The sequence below is a fragment of the Alligator mississippiensis genome, chromosome 12 (assembly GCF_030867095.1).
Source record: "Alligator mississippiensis isolate rAllMis1 chromosome 12, rAllMis1, whole genome shotgun sequence".
Classification (NCBI taxonomy): domain Eukaryota; kingdom Metazoa; phylum Chordata; order Crocodylia; family Alligatoridae; genus Alligator; species Alligator mississippiensis.
The window spans coordinates 30249351-30268697 of NC_081835.1; the positions used below are offsets into that span (position 1 = coordinate 30249351).

The 19347-nt window shown below is 43.9% G+C and overlaps 1 protein-coding gene across 2 annotated transcripts in view; it reads right to left on the bottom strand.

Annotated features, from left to right (window-relative positions):
• Positions 1-723: 723 nt before the first annotated feature.
• Positions 724-19347, bottom strand: part of LOC102560741 (haloacid dehalogenase-like hydrolase domain-containing 5) — a 48558-nt gene continuing 29934 nt past the window's right edge. The window contains exons 5-9 of one of the 2 annotated variants that reach the window (XR_009456034.1): positions 15938-15971; positions 14564-14738; positions 9550-9738; positions 5567-7320; positions 724-5225 (exon numbers count right to left, since the gene is read on the bottom strand). Coding sequence is in view for 1 of the 2 variants with exons in the window: in XM_059715861.1 (XP_059571844.1) it covers positions 6921-7320; positions 9550-9738; positions 14564-14738; positions 15938-15971 (798 nt within the window). In the remaining variant the exon portion in view is untranslated. Of the gene's footprint in view, positions 7321-9549; positions 9739-14563; positions 14739-15937; positions 15972-19347 lie in introns of both variants that reach the window. The other variant, XM_059715861.1, reaches the window with a different exon arrangement.

The window sequence follows — 19347 nt, forward strand, 5'->3', positions numbered from 1 at the left end:
TCCTGCTTCTTAAGCAGAAACAGGGTATGGTACAGAACAAACAGTTCCTTTATGCTCTGTACCTTTACATTCCCTTTCTGCCCTCCCTGCAGAGACTGCTGTTCAGCCTCTTAGTGAATGCTCTGGAGTGAACACCTGGCTAGTCCTTGGAAGTCCAAATAGTAGTCACATGCTTTTAGATTAACTTTGTGACCAAGATTGTTGATTATCTTTTAAACAGGTAGGGACTTTCTCCCAGTCAGCTCCATGGAAGATTCTCTATGGAAAACAGCAGCATTCTTTCCCACAAATTTCCACCAAATTTTAACATTGCATAATGTTTCATCTGTGCTTAGATGCCTATTATTACAAATGAATCAGCTTTATAGATGCATATGCTTACATCAGTATGGAACAGCAATTATCTTTGTTGAAGACAAAAAATATTTAGTTTGTTTGAGGGTCATCTCTCATTACACTTCTATGCAAATAGATTAGGAAAATAAATAAAATAGGGCTTTGGTTAGACCAAAATCATTTGGTCTAACCAAAAATATACATAGATAAAGGGTTTTCCTCAATCTATAGATTGTGTCACATTTAATGAAGGACTAATGAGATGTCAAAAAGCAACTAAAATTTGTTTTATACGCAGTATATTATATTAATTCTGATTAATCCCTCTCTAACTGTTGTTCAAACTCTTGAAAAAAAAAAAAAAAGCACACATTGTACCAAAGTATATATAATTTGGGATTAAAACACTGCAAGTTTAATATTAGTTAAAAAATAAGCACATGACAATTAAAAAAAAAAAAAGGAACAACACTACCAATAATAAAAACATGCCCATCCAAAGAATGAAGACTGAGTCTGCTATACAGGAACATGTCCTCCAAGACAACTGAATGCTTAACTCCCACTGGTACCTTATGTTTGTCCGAGTGGCTTCATAAATAAATGACTCCAGTCATGAGTATCGCAAAGAGTTCTGCCAGACTGGCAGGCACAGAATATGTGAATAAAATTTTACTTTGTTTACAATACATTGATATTGGTACATGTAACAGACAGTAACTTTAGATTCACATATGCAGATTCAACACACCCACATCTCTTGCAGAATTCAATCATGGACATTAGGTACCTAAAATAAAAACTTGAAGTCTTGGTCACTTACCTTAACCGTCTTTACAGTACATTTTAAATCAACAATTGCTAATATGTTTGTGCAATAGCTTCCTTAATTTAAGGCTTAAATACAATGAGAACAATGCTACGAATCCTGCCTATTTCAGTGCAGTAAATTTAGGAGCTTAAGACTGATGGAAGAATGAGATGGTGGGAGGGATGGAGGGGGTGGAGGGAAGATTTAAAAAATGGAATAGGAGAAATTGGAAGTGCATTATTAGAAATAAAATCACCAGCTACAAAATGTCAGTTTTGGAGACTGCCTTGACAGGACCAGCTGAAAACATTGTCCTTCCTGGTCTCTTTCTTACCTAGATTAACATAATATCAATTTGACTCCTTCCCAGTGGAATAACTAAAAAGAATCCCCATCTTCACCAAGTACTCAGGACGACTTGTAACCAAGACCCTTCAATCAGTAATCACCAACGGGAGATATTCTTTTAGAAATTCCTATATGCGAATACTCATTCTCCATTTCTTGAACAAAATCCCCCATTATGCTTCAAATTGTTGTACAATGGTCAGAGCACACCGATTGCAGTAAATGTGCCAAGACCACAAGTATTTTGATAATTTATTGCTTTTACTACACTACAGTGTACAAAAGTTAGGATTCTGCATCATTTCCAAGGTTAACATGAGCCACAGAACAAAAAGGGTTATTTTTGTTTGTTTGTTAGTTAGAGCATCACTTTCATTTCCATGAAGTTAAAACAAATCCTAATAACCACACTCCTCTCTAAGGCTGTTTATACTGCAATACTCAACTTTGCTCTATTGCTACCTAAACTAGCTAGGTTAAAGCTAAGACATGGCAGGATAGACAATAAATACAAAATTATACAAGCCCACCCAGGGATCCTAGGTACTTGGGTAGCTGAAACCTGTGCCTCTGCTTCATACTTGGTAATTGCTCTCTGAAACATCTGCAAAACTACCTCTTCCTTCAGCCCCCAGACTGATGCACCCTTTACCCCCAACCCACTGAGGAGAGGCATGTGGAGATGGGGAAGCAGGCAGCCCAGCCCATCTCCCTGTGCCAAGGTGCACTACACCCCAGCCAGCCACAGATCAGCTGGCTGGGACGCAGTGTAACTCAAGATGTGGAAGAAGGCAGCAGTGGGCTGGTGCTTCCCTGTCTCAGCGTGCTTCAGTGTGGGAGACCCCACAGCATGTGGAGATGGGGAAGCAGGCAGCCCCATCTTTGCATTTGTCCCGTTGAACGCTATTTTCTCATACTTTGCACTGCTTTTTTTCCCCCCCAGGTTTTTTTTTTTTTTGCTCCCAGAAAATCCCAGTAGCAAATTTTGCCCCCATGCTGTAAATTAGTACTGCACATGGTTTAATGAGCAACACATGTGGTTTGAGCAGCAAGTGTCTGGATGCACCCTTATTGTGCTAATCACCTCATCCCCTCGTACTTTTTCCACCCCAGTCCATCAGCATCTATTTGTCATTTTATAGAGATTGGCCCTCTTTGGGACAGGGACAGTCTTTGCTTAGCGTTTAAAAATAGTGGGACCCAAGTCCATGACAAGGGCTCCTAGACACTGATTATGAAAATCACTACACTACATTGATACCTGATATAGCTAGATTAAAACTAGCTTGAATGCACTAGCGAGTAATAGATATGTAGCAAAATAGCCTAATTATTTGCAAACAGATCTGCTGAGAAAATGTTTGCGAGATATCTGAAGTAGGAGTTAATAGTTAATTGATTTTAATAAGCTGCATGTGTTATTTATAAATTAGAGAGTAAATGCTAAAGCTTGAGAGCTTCTTTTTTTGTATATGTGAAAGCCCACAAACACATGAACAAATTAGATACTTTTCTTCATCCACCTCCATTGTTCTCTCCAGATTGAATGTTAAGAGGCTGTTTCAAACAGTTTCCTCTTGTAACCATTAAATTCTCTAATGTGCCTCCGTGTCAAAATGCCATCACTTTAGCAGTCCTGGTCTTTCACATTTTCCTAAATACAATCTCTATCTGTAAGTGTTCAGTACTTAGATTTGTTCCACCATACTGCTGAGAAACAGGCATATGCCTATTTGTTATCACACAGAGCCAAAAAAGCAGTAAACACTATTGGGTGACTGTACATGAGCATGGAGGCTGCTCGATTGATTGAGTCTGCTTGAGTGTGGTAGTTACCACACTCCAGAAGCCTCCCATCATGTGCATCAGTGCCCCTGGGCCTAAAAAAAAAAATGGTGGCAGGAGCACTCAAACTAAAGCTCATCAAACAAGCTTTAGTTCAAGTGCCCCTGATGCCATTTTTAAATATGGGGACACTGATACACGGGACACTAATGCTTTAATTAGAGCAACTCCTGGAGCCACTCTAATTAAAAAGTCCCCCTCCCCTCCCCTTCCCCACCCCCAGCTTGTGTAGAAGTGTCCCTTGTGCTCTCTTAAAACAATGGAGCAGAAAACACTCCACTTAAAACACAATTGTTAAACCTGGACTAACAGAGGTAAACAAGATGCAATAAAGTTGATTTGACCACGCTTGGAGTGAGAGAATCAACAATCCTAAGGATAGAGAAGAGATTCAATAAGTTTGTGAAGACTAAACTTTCTCAAAATAGACTTCACAGCTGCAATCTTCTTGCCTTGTTTACTTCGTTAGATTTTTTTTTTTTTAAAGTTAAAGTTATGGTGCTAGTGAAATAAAGTGGAAAGCACTCAGAGCTCTTTCACTTAATATCGCAGGTTTTTTGGTTCCTCTCGCCCCGTGTCTATACAGTGCTTCATTTGTACAAAGAGCTTAGCAACAGATGCAGACTCTGGTATTTATTTGTGTGAACTTCCAAGCCACAACAGATTCCATGGGCATGAAGTGACAAAAGAACGTAAACTGAGGTTTCTGTACCATTGGTGCAACCTCTGCTATAGTTAGGTTAGCTATTTTAGGACAGGTACAAAGCCTGTTCCATAAGTACACTTCCCACCATGCTGTACTAGATTAAGGCAGAGTATTTCAGAAGGCATTCTCTTTGTGTTAAATGTTAAAAACATTTTATAAAAACAGTAACCGACTAAAATAAATTAAACACCAAGACAAAACAGGTAGAAGATCAATGACCTGTTAAGACAAACATATGGTACCACAACAAAAGAAAAACTCTGTTGCATATTAAAGTAGAGACAGGTTAGTTAACACAGTGGTTTGAAGTTTCAAGTAAAAAAACTGGACACACTTTGCCCAAATAGCTCTTGCATACATTTTGCACATAAATTCAGCTGAATGAAGAAAACACCACATTTTCTTGCATACAACATGTAAGTTGTTTTTGGATGGCACAATGTAGGGAAAAAAGATTTTTTTCAGATTTATGGCTGACTGTGTGACAAAGTCAGTCCTCCTGGGAACACACTGTCCAGGAAGTATGGCATCCCAGGAGACAGTCTGGGAGAAGCACATCACTACAACATACGCTTTTGCACGGGCAGTGTGACAGGGGGCCTCCCCGGGGCCGGGCTCCGTGGCCCGCCTGCCTGTCACCGTGACAGGGGGCCTACTCAGGGCCGAGGTCTTCATGGCCCACCCACCTGTCCTTGGGCAACCGCCCGCCTATCTCGTCCACCATGCCTTTGATGATAATTGATTCAATCCGATGTCAATTAAGCGGGAGGCTGCCCATTCGTGCCCCGATGCCAGGGGGCACTCTCTGCAGCTCCAACCTCCCCTAATACCGCAGCCCAAGCCTCACAGACAGCATCATGGTGTTCACATCGTCACCGGCCCCACAATCATCCACACAGGACCCCTCTATGATCCTCTCCTATCAGGCGGCCACTCTGCCGTCATCCAGGCTACCTAGCCCCCCCGAAGCCATGTTCCCCTCTCGGGTGTGGTCCCCCCGGGACCTTCGGCCACTTGCCCTGGCCCACCTCCAGGCCAGTCGGGACCCCAGGCCCCCGGCTCTTGGGTGTTCCTCGCAGTGGGCCCCTGGCCCTTTTGACTCCCATAGTCCTGGCCCCAGCTTGGGCCAGTCGAGGGTACTCTCCCCTTCGGGCTGGGTCTCTAGCAGCTCACTTGCCCCTAGGAGAAAGGGAGTAGTGGCACGGTGAGGCCCAAGGATGCAACCACAGCACCATGCCCTGTACTCAATCACGCTCTCAGGGTCCGCCCTCTCTGGGCCCCTCACAACACTGGCCCTCTGGGCCCCCCAACAAACCCAAGGGTAACCCACCCGGTGGTGGTGGGAGCTAGGGGTTAAGGCGCCCCGACCTGCCTTTCACCAGGATAGTAACTGGCCTGGTATTTCCTGGGGGCTCCCGCGCCACAGAGCCCCACCAGGCCACCCAGTCCTGGCAGGGTGCAGTTTCAGGTCATGCCCAGGACCAGGAGCCTCCTACCAACCCCTTGCAGCTCCCCCTTACCTCCAGTTCGTTCTCAGCAGCCCTTCAGCCAGGCGATGTTGCTGCCTGGCCTCCTGCAGCCAAATGCCCTGCTTATATAGGCAGCCCTTGCCTCTAAAATGGCTGCCCTAATCAGGCACCTGGAGGCTGCCAGCTCCAGGCCCTTAAAGTGGCAGACACACCCTGTGCTCTGCCACAGGCAGCAATAATGTTAATTCTTTATTGTAATTAGTTCTTTATAAAGTTCTTGTAAATAAAGTGTTTCCACATCACAAGCCTCATCAAGATACTACCAGCAGGTCACTCACTGCTTCAGGCACAATCTATAGTTCTCAGCCAATAGGTATGGCTGAGAGAGGTTTAACAGGACTCCATTCTTTCAGTATGCTGAGCCAGACAAGTGGCATCTAGATATCTTGGCATACAAATAGTGTCTCCAAGAGTGCTCCTCTTCCAATGAAGAAACCAGCTTAGGTTTCCCATTTAGGATGTCCTCCAGTTTTGGGGGCTGATTTTGGAGGGGAAATATGCATGTCATATGCAAAAAATACAGTACTCACAATATGACTATAGTTAAAATTCTTAACTAAAGTTATATGGATTATAGCATTTTCATATATTTCTGAGACTATGGAAAAAGAAAGTTAGTTCTGGTGCACTATATAGAAGACCCCAGTTTAGTCTCCCTCTTAGATCAGCTGTTTCAGTAACCAGAAATTCCAGAAATGGTACTGGCTACTAAGCATTTATACTAGCTCTCATGGGCATCCCTGAGAGCAAACTGAAAAGCTGAGGGCAGCAATTGTAGTTGCAAGCCTAAGTGGAAAGAGATGTATATACAGATACACAATTAAGAGTGGACAAGTACAGAGAGGGAGAGTCAAGGATGCACATTACTTGCTTTTAACCTGAGGCAAAGTATGGGAAGGAAAGCTTATTACTTATGGAGCACCAGAGAAGTATACAGGGCACTGCACCAGCCAAAGTCTACTTGGGTTATTTGAACTACTTAATTGCCACTCCTCAAACTCCTGCATGCACCCAATTAGAGACTAACTCCTTCAGCAAATGAACAGAGGAATAAAGTAAACATGTGAGAATTAAAAACAAAACAAAACAAACCCCCCCACACACAATATGACAGTTCCCCAAGACATTATGCAAGATGACAAACTTAAAAACACGCACACACATAAAGGGTGGAATAGGATGACAATGAAGTGCTATTAAAACACATAGGAAGTGTTTTGCTAAAAGTATTAAAATTAAAGGGTTAAATGTGCTAGAAAGCCACAGTTTGTGCTGTGCTACATGCCCCAGTTTGCTTTTGGAAGAGAAGCACAGAGCTAGGAAATCCTTAGAGAGTACTGGTTTTTCAATTAGGTGCAAAATTCTCTAGTTGGAAGATCAGGTCTACAGCAGCAGCAACATCTGGTACAATATGATCTGGTTCAATCAAGGCAGGATCAAATCTAAAATCTCTGTGACCGTGGAACACTGTTTCAGTTACACTCTCCCCAGTCTCAGGGGACACCTCTGCATGAGGATTATAAACTCCAGTACAGACAAGAATAGATCTACAACTAGTGGCAGTGGCAGATGCTAGTTCACTTTCCCAAGTGTTGCTTATTTCATCATCCTGAGAAACAGTAGTAGATCTTGTGCCTGCAGCAACTTTGGCTTGAACACGTGCTTTGGAACCTCTTCTGGAGTTCTTTTCTTCAAGGTAACGATTGTAAAGGTTAGCGCCATAGATATCAGTCATTAGATTGTCCCTGGAAAGCCAAAAGTGTGATTTCATCAACAGAGCAACTCATGAGTTATTTCAGATATACAGAAGATCTTTTGTTTACCAAAGAAAAAATGAGTCTCATGTCCCACATAAATCACAATGAAATAATCAATTATGAACTCACATAAGTAGACAAAAAGAGAAAAGTGTCATAACCCAACAGTTGCTATTATTATTACACCACTTGTGTCAATCAACATGATCAATGAAAGCAATGCAACACAAGTCATTCTGAGTACTTCAGACTGCAGCAGGCCAAGAAAAAGTAAATCCGCAAAAAACAAGCAAACAAAAAACCCAAGCAAACTCCCAAGCAAATGGATATAAACTACTTGGGAAAAAATTTAGGCTGGAAGTTAGAAGTTTCTAATCAGAACGATGAGGTTCCAGAACTGCTTTCTGTGGAAATTTAGTGGGACAATAAGGGCTCTGCAGAATGCTCAAGACATGCAAGTGTTCCCCTCCTGGAACTGTGAGACCTCCCTCTTTTCCCCCAACAGAACTAGAGGCCTCCTGCAACTCCTTGCCAGACCAGGAGACTACAGGCAGAGGCATGCAATGATTCCTGTGGCCCAGCTGTGGGGATATCTGAACACACAGGAAAACATTCATTGGTTGTCTGTACCATTATTCCCCTACTGGGAAGAAAGGGAGATGGAGGGGAAGTGGAGAACTGTGGGATGCTGAAGGACCAATCAACCCTGCTGCACTCCCTATATCAAGCAGATGTAACTGAAAGCATTTCAAAATAGTTGTTGTTTACTCCACAGTTATTTTTGGAGCTCTTTACAGGGCATATACTCCCCCTCTGAAATGCTTCAAAGACATCTGAAGCACTTCAAAAAGTGATATAGGTCCTGGGTCAGCAGCAACCTTTATATAGGGGTTGCAAGTCGAGATGCACCGATACATCAGTCCGATATTGGATTGGCACCAATATAAAGAACATTGACTGTATCAGAAATTGGCCTGATGTGGCTGATAATGTGGCCAATAAGTGGCCCCGTGAATGCCCGCAACCACAGTGCAGCACGTAGATGGCAAGGAGCACGGCCTGGCAGCTTGGACAGTTGCTTGCAGCTGGTAAGTCTGTTGTGGTGGAAGGGGAGGGGGGAGGGAAGAGGTGAGGGAGGGAATGGGGTGGGGCAGGCACTGCCCAGCTGGGACGGGGTGCAGGATGCAGCCACGGGTTGTCTGGGGGATGTGGGGAAGTTGGAGGTGGCTCCTGCTAGTATGCACATCCTAGGAGGGCATAGGGGGTGTGCCCCCCAGATCTGCACAGGGTGGGGTGGGCAGTGGCAGCACTGGGAGAGGGAGTTGGGGGGGGACACAATGGCAAATTTTGGGGTGGTTGCAGCCCCCCCAAACATAACCTCCCTCCCAGTGCCACCACTGCCTGCCCTGAGTGCAGCCTGGCCCAGCTCCCCCCAGAAAGAGCCCAGTGCAGCCCTGGCCCCAGCCCGCAGCTGTAGCCTGCCACGCCACACCCCAATCCAGGGGCGTGAGCCCCCCATGCCCTCCCACGGTATTCGGAGCAGTGGGAGCTGCCCCTCCCCTCCTTGCGCCCCCTAGATGAACCATGGCTGTCCTGCACACGCCCCAGCTGGGCAGCACCTACCCTAGCTGCAACCCCAGCCCCACTCCCTCCCTCATTGCAGGGGCCTTGATCTGCATCCCCCCCTCCATGCCCCTTTCCTTCCCGTTCTCCTTCCACCACAACAGACTTACCAGCCAAACGCTGCTCTTTTAGCTGCCAGGCTACATATCAGAAACTGGATCAGTATTGGCCAATATGCCTCCTTAAAAATCAGCTATCTGTATTGGCCCCAAAAATTTCTAATTGCTGCACCCCCAGATGCAAGCACTTCCCCACATGGAGAAATGGAATGCCAAAGCAAGCAATGAGGAGTGGGGGAATAAAAACAGAAAAGATGCAACTGCTCCCTTTGAAAGAGTCCAATGCAGGGAAAAAGCTTTGTGAATGATCTGCCAGCTAAGAAGGCTTGTTCTAAGGGCTGACATCAGCAACTTTCCAGTCAGAAACAGATTTTTACAAAAAGTTGTTTAACAGAAAATCTGAAAGTTCAATTTATCACATCTCCTCCCCTCTCCCAATAAAACAAAATAGTAGAAGCCACACCATTTTTCTTGCTAGTGTTTGTGCTGTGAAATATTTCCTGACAGCTCTATATTTAATGATTCAATCCCTTACCCAATAGCATAAAGAGACTGAATAGGCTTCTTCCACTGTCTTTCTGCTGCTTGTGTTCTGATGAGGTACTCTGCATAATGATAGGTCAGTTCACTAGGTTTGCCCATCAAAGCCTCATATTTAAGTTCCTTGCCAGTGATCTTCTTGTAAATGTTTTCCAAGCAAACCATAAATGTTCCATGCCCAAATCTGGAGAGATAAACACTATTAAAAACCAAGCTGGACTAGGTACATACAAAAAATAAACTAGAGATTGCGATGTAATGGACTTTTGGCAATATTAAGCAATACTAGTCTAAACCACTTTTCTCTGATTACATAAGTAGTTTATATGCCACATTTCTTCAATTGTTCCACTGAAATGTAGTAGTGATCAAGAGACTGATGAATCAAGGACAATGATCGATAGTAGCAGTTTGTAAAAGAACAGCAGCAGTAGCATGGTCTAATTTTAAAGGTGGAACCAAGAAAACTACATCAACAATTTCTTGCATTCCAAGCAAACAGCTTTACTTTCTAAAGGAATGCACTGCATGGCATGATACATACATTTTCAACAAGAAAGTCTGTTGAATTTCAGCAATAGATAGAGAAGAAATAGTGGAAGGGGTGATTAAAAAAAATCATGCAGAACTATATGTAAGCTCCCCTAGCTCAGACTACATGAAATATACTGAAGTCTATTTTGTGGTACTGCAAGGAAAGAAAAGTTGTATTGGTCTGTTCTTGAGGAAAAAATGTTACACGGGAGCCCATAATTTCCAACATGCCTTCTGAAAACGATGGCAACTTTTATACCCAATTGCTAGTGAACTGAGATACTGGCACCAACAGCAGCAACAAAATCAGTGCAGCAGTTTAGATTAAAGCGATACCCAGGAACGAAAGGCAAATTTGTTGTGCTGCCAAACTTAAGGAATGGCTTTAGGGATCATATAATTTCTAACCAAGAGGACTAAGGAAATCCTCAATAATCAAGCACATCTTAAGGAGTTTTGTTTATCAGCCATACAGATTACTTTATAACCAGAGCTTTCCTAAAGACTAGAAATACAGTGCATTTGAACTGAGTTTAGTGGCTTAAGTGGCCTGGTTTCTGAAAACTTCATAATAAAGCATCTCAACACACAGGCATATTAAAATGCAACTTGACAGCAATATCTTAAAAACCATCCTGGAGAGCTAAGATCATTTAGGTTCTAGTGCATATGCAAGACTAATGTGAAACTCAGATTTCCATTCTTTTTTAACATATCATGAAATAAAAGCACATTGTACAGAACAAAATAAGGGCTTATGGGAAGGAAGTCTAGAGCTTATGTGTATGATATAGTGTTTCTGGTCTCAGAATAAGCCATTTGGGATTTTTCCAAGTGGCAGATAAATCAGTGCAAATGTTTCTATTTAAATCCCTTTTTAGGTATTGATTGGAATTGCTCTGGGTGATTATTGGATGATCATGTCATTATGGCCAATAATGGATAGATGTTAGCTTTTGCCAATGCTAATGTCACTGCCAATTAAGGAAGAAACAAGCTTGTGTCTTCATCCAAATTCTGGCTCTTTAGTAAAGGAAATATGGCCAAATATTGACGGTAGACTTTCGGTACTAACTAAAGTCCAAGGCTGCCCTTGCTGAAGTCAAGAGCACCACTCACACTCACTTCAACAGAACAGGACACATGATTTACAAGACAACATTCTTCTTTACTTGTAAGAAAAAAAAATTAAAAGACTTAATTGAAAATATTCAAAGTTTTCTATTTGGACAATGAAAAAAATTAAATGAAAAAAAAAAAGACTAAAGTCAGTGAACCTCAGGTTTTCCTGCACAAGAACAGTGCAGCGATGTTTGGAAAACATGTTTCACTATTAAAAATCATTTACATACTGGTAATAGAACATCATAAACCATTTCAACTGAATCAAGTTTTGAGGTCAAAATTCTCTCTTCAGAATTTGCCACGTGCTCATCATTTTAGACCAACCTTCAAGACTTTAATCCTACTACTTCTAAATGCAGGGATGATTATTTCCAAGTAATTCCTCAGAGAACTAAATACATACAAAGGTTTTGCAATTCAGCTTGATTGCAACTCAATCAGATATCCAATAGTGTGAAGAGCTGGTGTGCATTACAAGTCTACTTCTACAAATATGTGTTAAAAGCACTTGGACTGTATTTGGCAGATTGTTATTTTTAACAAAGAGATTGTCAGATGATCAGACAGGCTACTTGTAAGAACTGATGTGTTAAAAAAGGACCAGTTATTTACCTTGAAAAGGAAATTTTGTGTAATGGACATCCCACAAAAGGGAACGTTGTAGACTAAAATGGGGTCTACAAGTTTGTAATTTTCCCTCCCCTTCTCCCTGAGGTTTACATGATCAGCCACAAGGAGATGCTAAGGTAGAAAGGGTGGGAAAAAGAATTTCATATTTTATTTTCAACTGTTGACATCTTGAGAGTTAACGCTACAGATTCAGCTCAATACAGAGGCAATCCTAGGAAAGTTTCTACCTTCAAACAGCAGGTTCAGAGAAGAGAAGATAAATTTGCTCTCTACACAGTAAAATCTGCTGTAAAGATCTTTAAGCCAGCAGTGAAATGTGGGGCAGGCAAAGAGAGAAGGGATCTAGAATGCTGCTGGGGCAGACCTACTGCTGTGGGAAGGAGGACAGTAAATAGGGGATTAACAACATACCCCCAGGTGTTACTAACCCCCTCCTGCAGCTGCCAGCCTTTTCATCACTACATTTACCTTTGTCAGTTGCTGCTGGAAACAAAAATCAGGGCCTGCTGCAGCAGGGATGTGTATGAGGGTCTCAATTGGCAGGTGCTGCACTAGCTCCCCCTCCCCCCCCCCCCCCCCCTTTCCAAAAGCAGCAGCATCTGGTCCAGCATCTGTGTGAGGCTGCCTTGAGCCCCATTGCCCTGAACCTGGACCTCTGCAGAAGTTCTTCATGGAGGATTAGAAGTGTGAGGCTGATTCCCCCTGGGAGCTGGTCACAGCAACATCTCTCTCAGCAGCAGATTTGGCCCTGGAGATAAACCAGTGATCATCTACTGGGGTGCCACAAGATCCTTTTAAGGGGGCCATGGCAGCCCCTATGTGAGGAGTTAAAGTGCTTGCTGCTCGTTCTGCTGGGTGCTGCATGCTTGCTCCAGCATCCCATGGACAAGCAAAGCCCATGGCTACTCCTCTAGGGACTCCTGGCCCCTAGCAAGCCCTTTACTAACTGTCCCTGCAGTGCAGGCGGGGCACTCTGCCACAGGTAGATGGGCAGGGGACCACAGTCTTCAACTGGGCTCATTCCCCAATCCTCCCACGTACCCACAGCTGCCAGAAGAGGCCATAGAGGCAAGTGGCTCTGATCATGCTGTTGCACAAGTCCCTGAAGGAGCAGCCACAGTGACAAGGCTGAATTCCCCCACTTAAGTACAGACCTGGGGCAGATGGCGGATAGAGCAGGGCTCAGCAGGGTCCTGAGCCCAATGCCCTCCTCTAGTACTTTTATCTGTACCTCCAGTCACCCTCTTCCAACTCAGGCAGGGACAACTGCCTCATTCAGGGGTGGAATGACCCACCCCAAAGCTCCCAGATCTGCCCCACTGACCAGTTACTGCCAGTACCAAGCACCATGCTGTGACATTTTCTCAGGGATGCCCTTCTGCTGCTGCTACCTGCCCTGCCACCCAGTAGGTACAGACAGAAGTTCAGCTCCCTGCTGCAACTCACAGCATTTTGCACAAAGTGTCATGAGTTACAGTGACTCCCCCAGAACCAACAGATGTTCGCTGTTGGGTCCTGGGGGATTCAGCTGCAATTTAGAGCAGCTGTGAGTCTGCAGGGTGGAGTGGGTGGATTGGAGCCCTCCAGCCTTTGTAGAGCTCCAGTCCACCCACCCCACCCTCCAGCACTAGCTGAAAAAAATCCAGACTAAACTCCCCCCCACTCCCTTCCCCGCCCTCCCATTCTGAAGACAGTACTGGGAGCAAGGCTGAGCTGCGTCAGTCCAGACCTGCTCCCAGCATGCACAGACACAAGTTACTGAAGACATTCCATTTTGGAGCGTCTTCATCTGAACCCTCATGCAATGAAGGTTCAGACTGTCATGGGATCAGGCCCTTTTAAAGTGCTCTGCAGACACACACTTGTGTTTGGTCATGGCTGTCGAGTGCTTTCAGGGGCCAGATTGGGCACAAATTGTTACTTCTGTTTGTGCCTTTTAAGGGTGCTAAAGTGTGAGGAGATAAGCACTGTAATAACTGTATTTGTTTTTGAAATAAGGTGCTGCTAAATTCAGAAAAGTTATGTAAACCTTACCACTACACCTCTGCTTTGAGCTGAGAGAGAGTCAGAGTATGGATAAGACACTGCTTCCATACTGGAGAAAACTAGCACAAACTGAAATTCTTCCCTATAAATATTTGTTAATTACCAGCATTCCTAAAATTCTGTCTCTCAGCCTCGTCTATAGTTTCATCCAGGTATCAAATCATGATGAATGTGACATTATGGGGTATAAATCTAGATAATAAACAATACTGTTACATTAGCCAGAGGAAAATATCTATATTAGCAATTCAGAGGGGTTTTGTACCATCCATTCTTTTTCTGCTTACCGTTTTGGCTGTGCTTTAGGCAGAGTACAGCTGGCTTTATACGGCAGTGTTGAAGCTAATGAAAGGTGACTCAATACTATATAATAGTGGTGGGACGTGGGAAGGAAAAGTGGTTGAGGGCTTAAAGCAACTCTTACAACTTGGAAAAACTGGTGGAAAAGTGCAAGTATGCAAACCCTGCAAGAACATAAATGTGATAATCTGCAAGTACTGCCAAGTGTGTTATTTCTTCAAAGCCCTGCTTGGGGACTTTTTGCCTACTGTGAAGATTAGCTCACATGGAAACTTAGTATGACACACTTCCTGAATTTATTAGGAACTTTTATGAGGGATATGGAGAAGCCCAGAACAGATTTTTAATCATGTATGTGTTACAGCAATATCTACCTTGGAGACTGAGCTTCAGCTACCCACATTAGGTCCATATTACAAGCAAGAACAGGTATATGTGGGTATTTTGCATGATGATATGGATTTCCTGGGTAGCCACTTGTCAGCAAAACATCTATAATCAACTGGAGATTTGTTTCCCATCTGATTGGCTCCCCAAACAAAACAACAGCTGCAAGAATAAAAACATTTGTGAAACGTAATTAGTTACTCTTGTAGATTATTTGCTATAAGAAATAAATAGAAATGTCAAGTTGATTTAAAAAGACCTGTACATTTAAAAAAAAAGTCAGTAAAAACAATGGAATGTCAATAAATATATAGATTTCAATCTACCTTTAGATTTACCTTTACCAATTTACCTTTACCTTTTACACCTCCTTTGTAAACAGAAATAAACCCAGAAATTAACACTTAATAAACAATAATCCATACATTTGACACAATTACTTTTTCCACATGTTGTCCCATCCCACTGAACAGTATTAGCTCCTCAGACTAAATTTATAGTTATTAAAAAACATTTAAAATGTAATGCATTACATTCAGTATGATAAATGCTGAATTAAACTCCACCAGAACTGCCATTTGTCCTCTCACAAATCTACAATATGCATGTTTATATTCTTAGTTAATTTTTTTTTTTTTTTGGATTTCTAGGAATAAATCACTGGATAGACTTGGCTTGGGCATTTTTCTTTCATGCTTGGGTCTAGTATCCTACTCCCCAGGTTTCAAGTGGGCTACAGGTGGGGGGGGTAAAGCTAGAAACAGAACAGTAGAATGCTTTGCTGCCATTATGTCAATTACTGCGTTGAGTAGTATAAGACGGATTCAGTTGGATTCCATTCAAAGCCAGCCTTCCTTTCCAGAAGGAAAGCAGCTCCTCACCACCTCTCCCACTCCTCAGAGGTACATGGGTGAAAAATGCACACCTATAAAAATGGCAGACTTTGCTACACATCACAGGTTCCAGCAGTCATTCATTTCATGTGCAAATACCAGAATTCTTTAAGCCAATCATCTAGGTTATCAATGCGACATTCAATAATTTACAACATTAAGCTTAAGTTTACAGTAAAATGATGGTACTTAATCCTGTAACTGTCTTGAATAGCTAAGTGGAAGCAACGTTTGGGGATTTTTTTTTTTTTTGATGATCCCTTTTATGGACAAGCTGTCAGCCACCAAGTGGGTCCTAAGGAAGAACACGTTGTACCTGACAGCTTGTCTAACATGTCTCCCAACTATACAGTTGGTCCAATAAAAGTTAATCACCAAAAAAGTACTTTGCTTCTCACATTTTTGGACCATCATAGCTACAACACCACTCCAACCCTGAATAGATAAATGAAGATAACACATACTGACCCTCAATTTTGGGAAGGTCCACAGCTGGGGAGTGCTGCATTGAGAAAAAGAAAGAAGGTAAATATCTTCTCCTAGATTTAACAGAAGTAAGTTCAAAGCATTATTCCTCTGACTATTCCCTGCAGCACTGATAGGAGATGCACTTTACATTTTCATATAAGTATTAGATCTTGATATCACCTTGCACAAAATGTAACAGTTTGTAGGACTTAAGTGTGATGTTGGGGCAACAGCCAGAAGCAGAGACTGAATCTGTATATTCTATATTCTCAATTCTGCTGTCTTTACTCCTCAAATTTACCCATCTAGAAAATAAGAATAATTACTTTTCTACCAGGGATATTGCAAGGCATTAATATTTATAGGGGTGGTACCCCACATTTTAAAACAATATTTTGTACGAAGATGTTTTATAAAACTGCTACACAAAGTAAAGCCAGAGTATTTGTTTTGTACCACCTTGGATTCATAGATTGGAAGGGGCTGGAAGGGACCTCGCAAGATCGTCAGGTCCAGCCCCCCTGCACTAGGCAGGAAAGACAATTGGGGTCAGGTGACCCCAGCAAGATGACTGTCCAGTCTCCTCTTGAAGATTTCCAGGGTAGGTGATTGCACCACCTCTGAAATGAGCTTATTCCACAGTCTGGACACCCTAACTGTGAAGAAGTGTTTCCTAGTGTTAAGACTATAACGGTCTTCCAGGAGTTTGTGGCCATTACTCCTGGTTTTCACCAAGGGTGCCCTGGTGAACAGTTGTTCACTGAACCCTTGATGTATTCCCCTGATGTAGCAGTACGCTGCTACCAAGTCCCCTCTTAGCCTTCTCTTTTTTAGGCTGAAGAGGCCCAAGTCCCTCAGGCTTTTCTTGTATGGCTTGCCTTGCAAGTCTCCGATCATATGGATGGCTCTTCTCTGGACTCTCAAACTTTTCCACGTCCTTGTTGAAGTGTGACGCCTAGAACTGGATGCAGTACCCCAGCTGTGGTCTCACCAGTGCTGAGTAAAGTGGAAGAATCACTTTTTTAGTTTTGCTTGAGATGCATCCGTTGATGCATGCCAGAGTATTGTTTGCCATGTTGGCTACAGCATTACACTTACGGCTCATGTTCATACCATGGTCTGTTATTATCCCAGGTCCCTTTCAGTTGTGGTGCTAGTCAGTTTGATGCCACTGAGGCTGTAAGTATGTTGGGGGTTGTTCGTTCCCAGATGGAGTGCTTTACACTTCTCCATGTTGAACTTCATCTGGTTCCAATCCGCCCAACTTCCCAGCCTGTCTAGTAGGCCTGTATGAATAAGCAGTTACTCGACCCAGCTTCAGATCCAGCCACTTTGGATGTCAACGATCCAGAGCTCCAGATCAGTTTCCCACTTCAATCCAGCCAAAGTGGCTCCCAAGCTTTGGAGCTCCCTTGGAGATCAATGAAATATCTATAACTTTGCTATTTTTGTCTGATTTGCATGAATCTTGCAGGGGTGGTAGCCTCTGCTGAGAGCATGAAGCTGGCCAAGTTTCAGGAAGATAGGTGCAGGGGCTTGGGGGGAACTGTACCCCAAATTCTTTAAAACAAAACTCATGTTACATGTATGTGTTACACCACAGGGGGGTGAAAACTGCAGGGGTGGTAACCCCTGCTGAGGCCACAAAGCCTGCCAAGTTGCAAGATAGGTGTAAGGGTTTGGGGGGGAACTGTACCTCATGCTGCTGACAGGCAAAACTTGTGACATAGATGACCCTGTGTGTGTTAAGGCTCAGTGGGCTGAAAACTGCAGGGGTGGTGGCCTCTGCTGAGGCCACAAAGCCTGCCAGCTGTGTGTGTACAGGGCTACTGGGGCCCTGCAACTCTCGCTGCTAACAGGCAAAACTTGTTATGTAGGTGGGTGACACTGTGTGTGTGTTAAGGTGCACCCTTCCTGGCGCTGGGGCCTCTGCAAAACACGGCAGTGTGTCCCAGTGAGGCCTCCTCCCCCACTATAGCCTCAGGGACAGTCCAACACTTTACATGACAACAAGTAAAATAACTTAGCTGGCTCAACACCAGTAGCATCAGCAGCAGCAGCAAAGGTACGCAAGGGGAACTGTCACAGCCTTTCTTTTTATAAAGGAAGTGAGAGCAAGAAGTAAAGATGTTGTGTTGTGTTGGACATATGATGTTACTCACGGTGTGTGATGGCTTGTCTTGTGTTTTCATAATAAAAATATACATACAAAAACAAGGAGTACTTAAAAAAAATGTATCTTTGGAAGCTTTAGGGTTGAAAACCCCTTTGTCAGGCAGTTGGTTCTGGATGGAAAGAATAGTAAAGAAGCCAGAGGCTGGCCCGGCCCACAGTGCAGGCAAGAAAGCCAGTCAGTGAAAATGGAAATGCAGGCGTCAGGGGGTGAGGGACAGGCTGGAGTGGGGGACCAAATTACAATGCAAACCACTTTTCAGAGCTGGGCCTATGAACTGCACTTCATCAGCCTCCTAGGTAGTAGGTACAGAAACTCATGGACTCAATATACACAGTGGAGTTCTGGCGCACTGCAACCTGCCAGACATCTGACACCCCAGGCACCTCTGCACTTTTACCTGAGCTGCTACATCTCCTTTTCCCCCCCTACCCCCAACCCCATCATGTCCCTTACCCCCTGATGCCTGCATTTCCATTTTCACTGACTAGCTTTCTTGCCTGCATTACGGGCCAGGCCAGCCTCTGGCTTCTTTACTATATCTTCCATCGAGAACCAACAGCAGGTACCTCCTCAGCCTGACAAAGGGGTTTTCAACGCAAAAGCTAGCATCCCAGGCAGCTAAGCTGAGCTCACCAGGAGCCTCACAACTGCACTGCAACCAGCAAGCATCAGGCCTGTCAAAGACATGACAAGTCTGAGTGTTCCCCAGCCAGGACTTTGTGCATGCATGCATTAGGTGGAGATTATGGTGCCTCCTACCTGCCTTTCACAAGGGGATCATTGGTCCTGGCATTTACAGGGCTGCCACACAACCAGCAGTCCCACCAGGCCTCCCTATCTTGGCAGGGTACAGTTTTAGTGGTCATGCCAAGGACCTGGGGCCTCTTCCTTCCCCATAGCCCCAGTCCCATACCTCCAAGTTCATCCTGGCAGGGGAATGAGCTCAGCAGGGACATGTTCTTCCCCTGCTGGCTGGTGATGCAGTTAGTGCCCCCTCCAGCTGAGAGTAGGGCATTACTCGGCTTTTAAAAAAAACTCAAAAAAGGAAACTAGTGCAGACGGAGTGAGGAGTGATGGAGTCAGTCCGTCTGCAGGTGGAGCTTGGGGAAGCCCAGCAGCGGGAGGTTCACCTATAGGAACACCAGTTGCTCCACCAAAGCAGGATCCAAGCAGGTGCGGTGGGGTGTCACAATATCCCTAGCAATGCTGAACACCCTCTTCCTTGGAACACTGG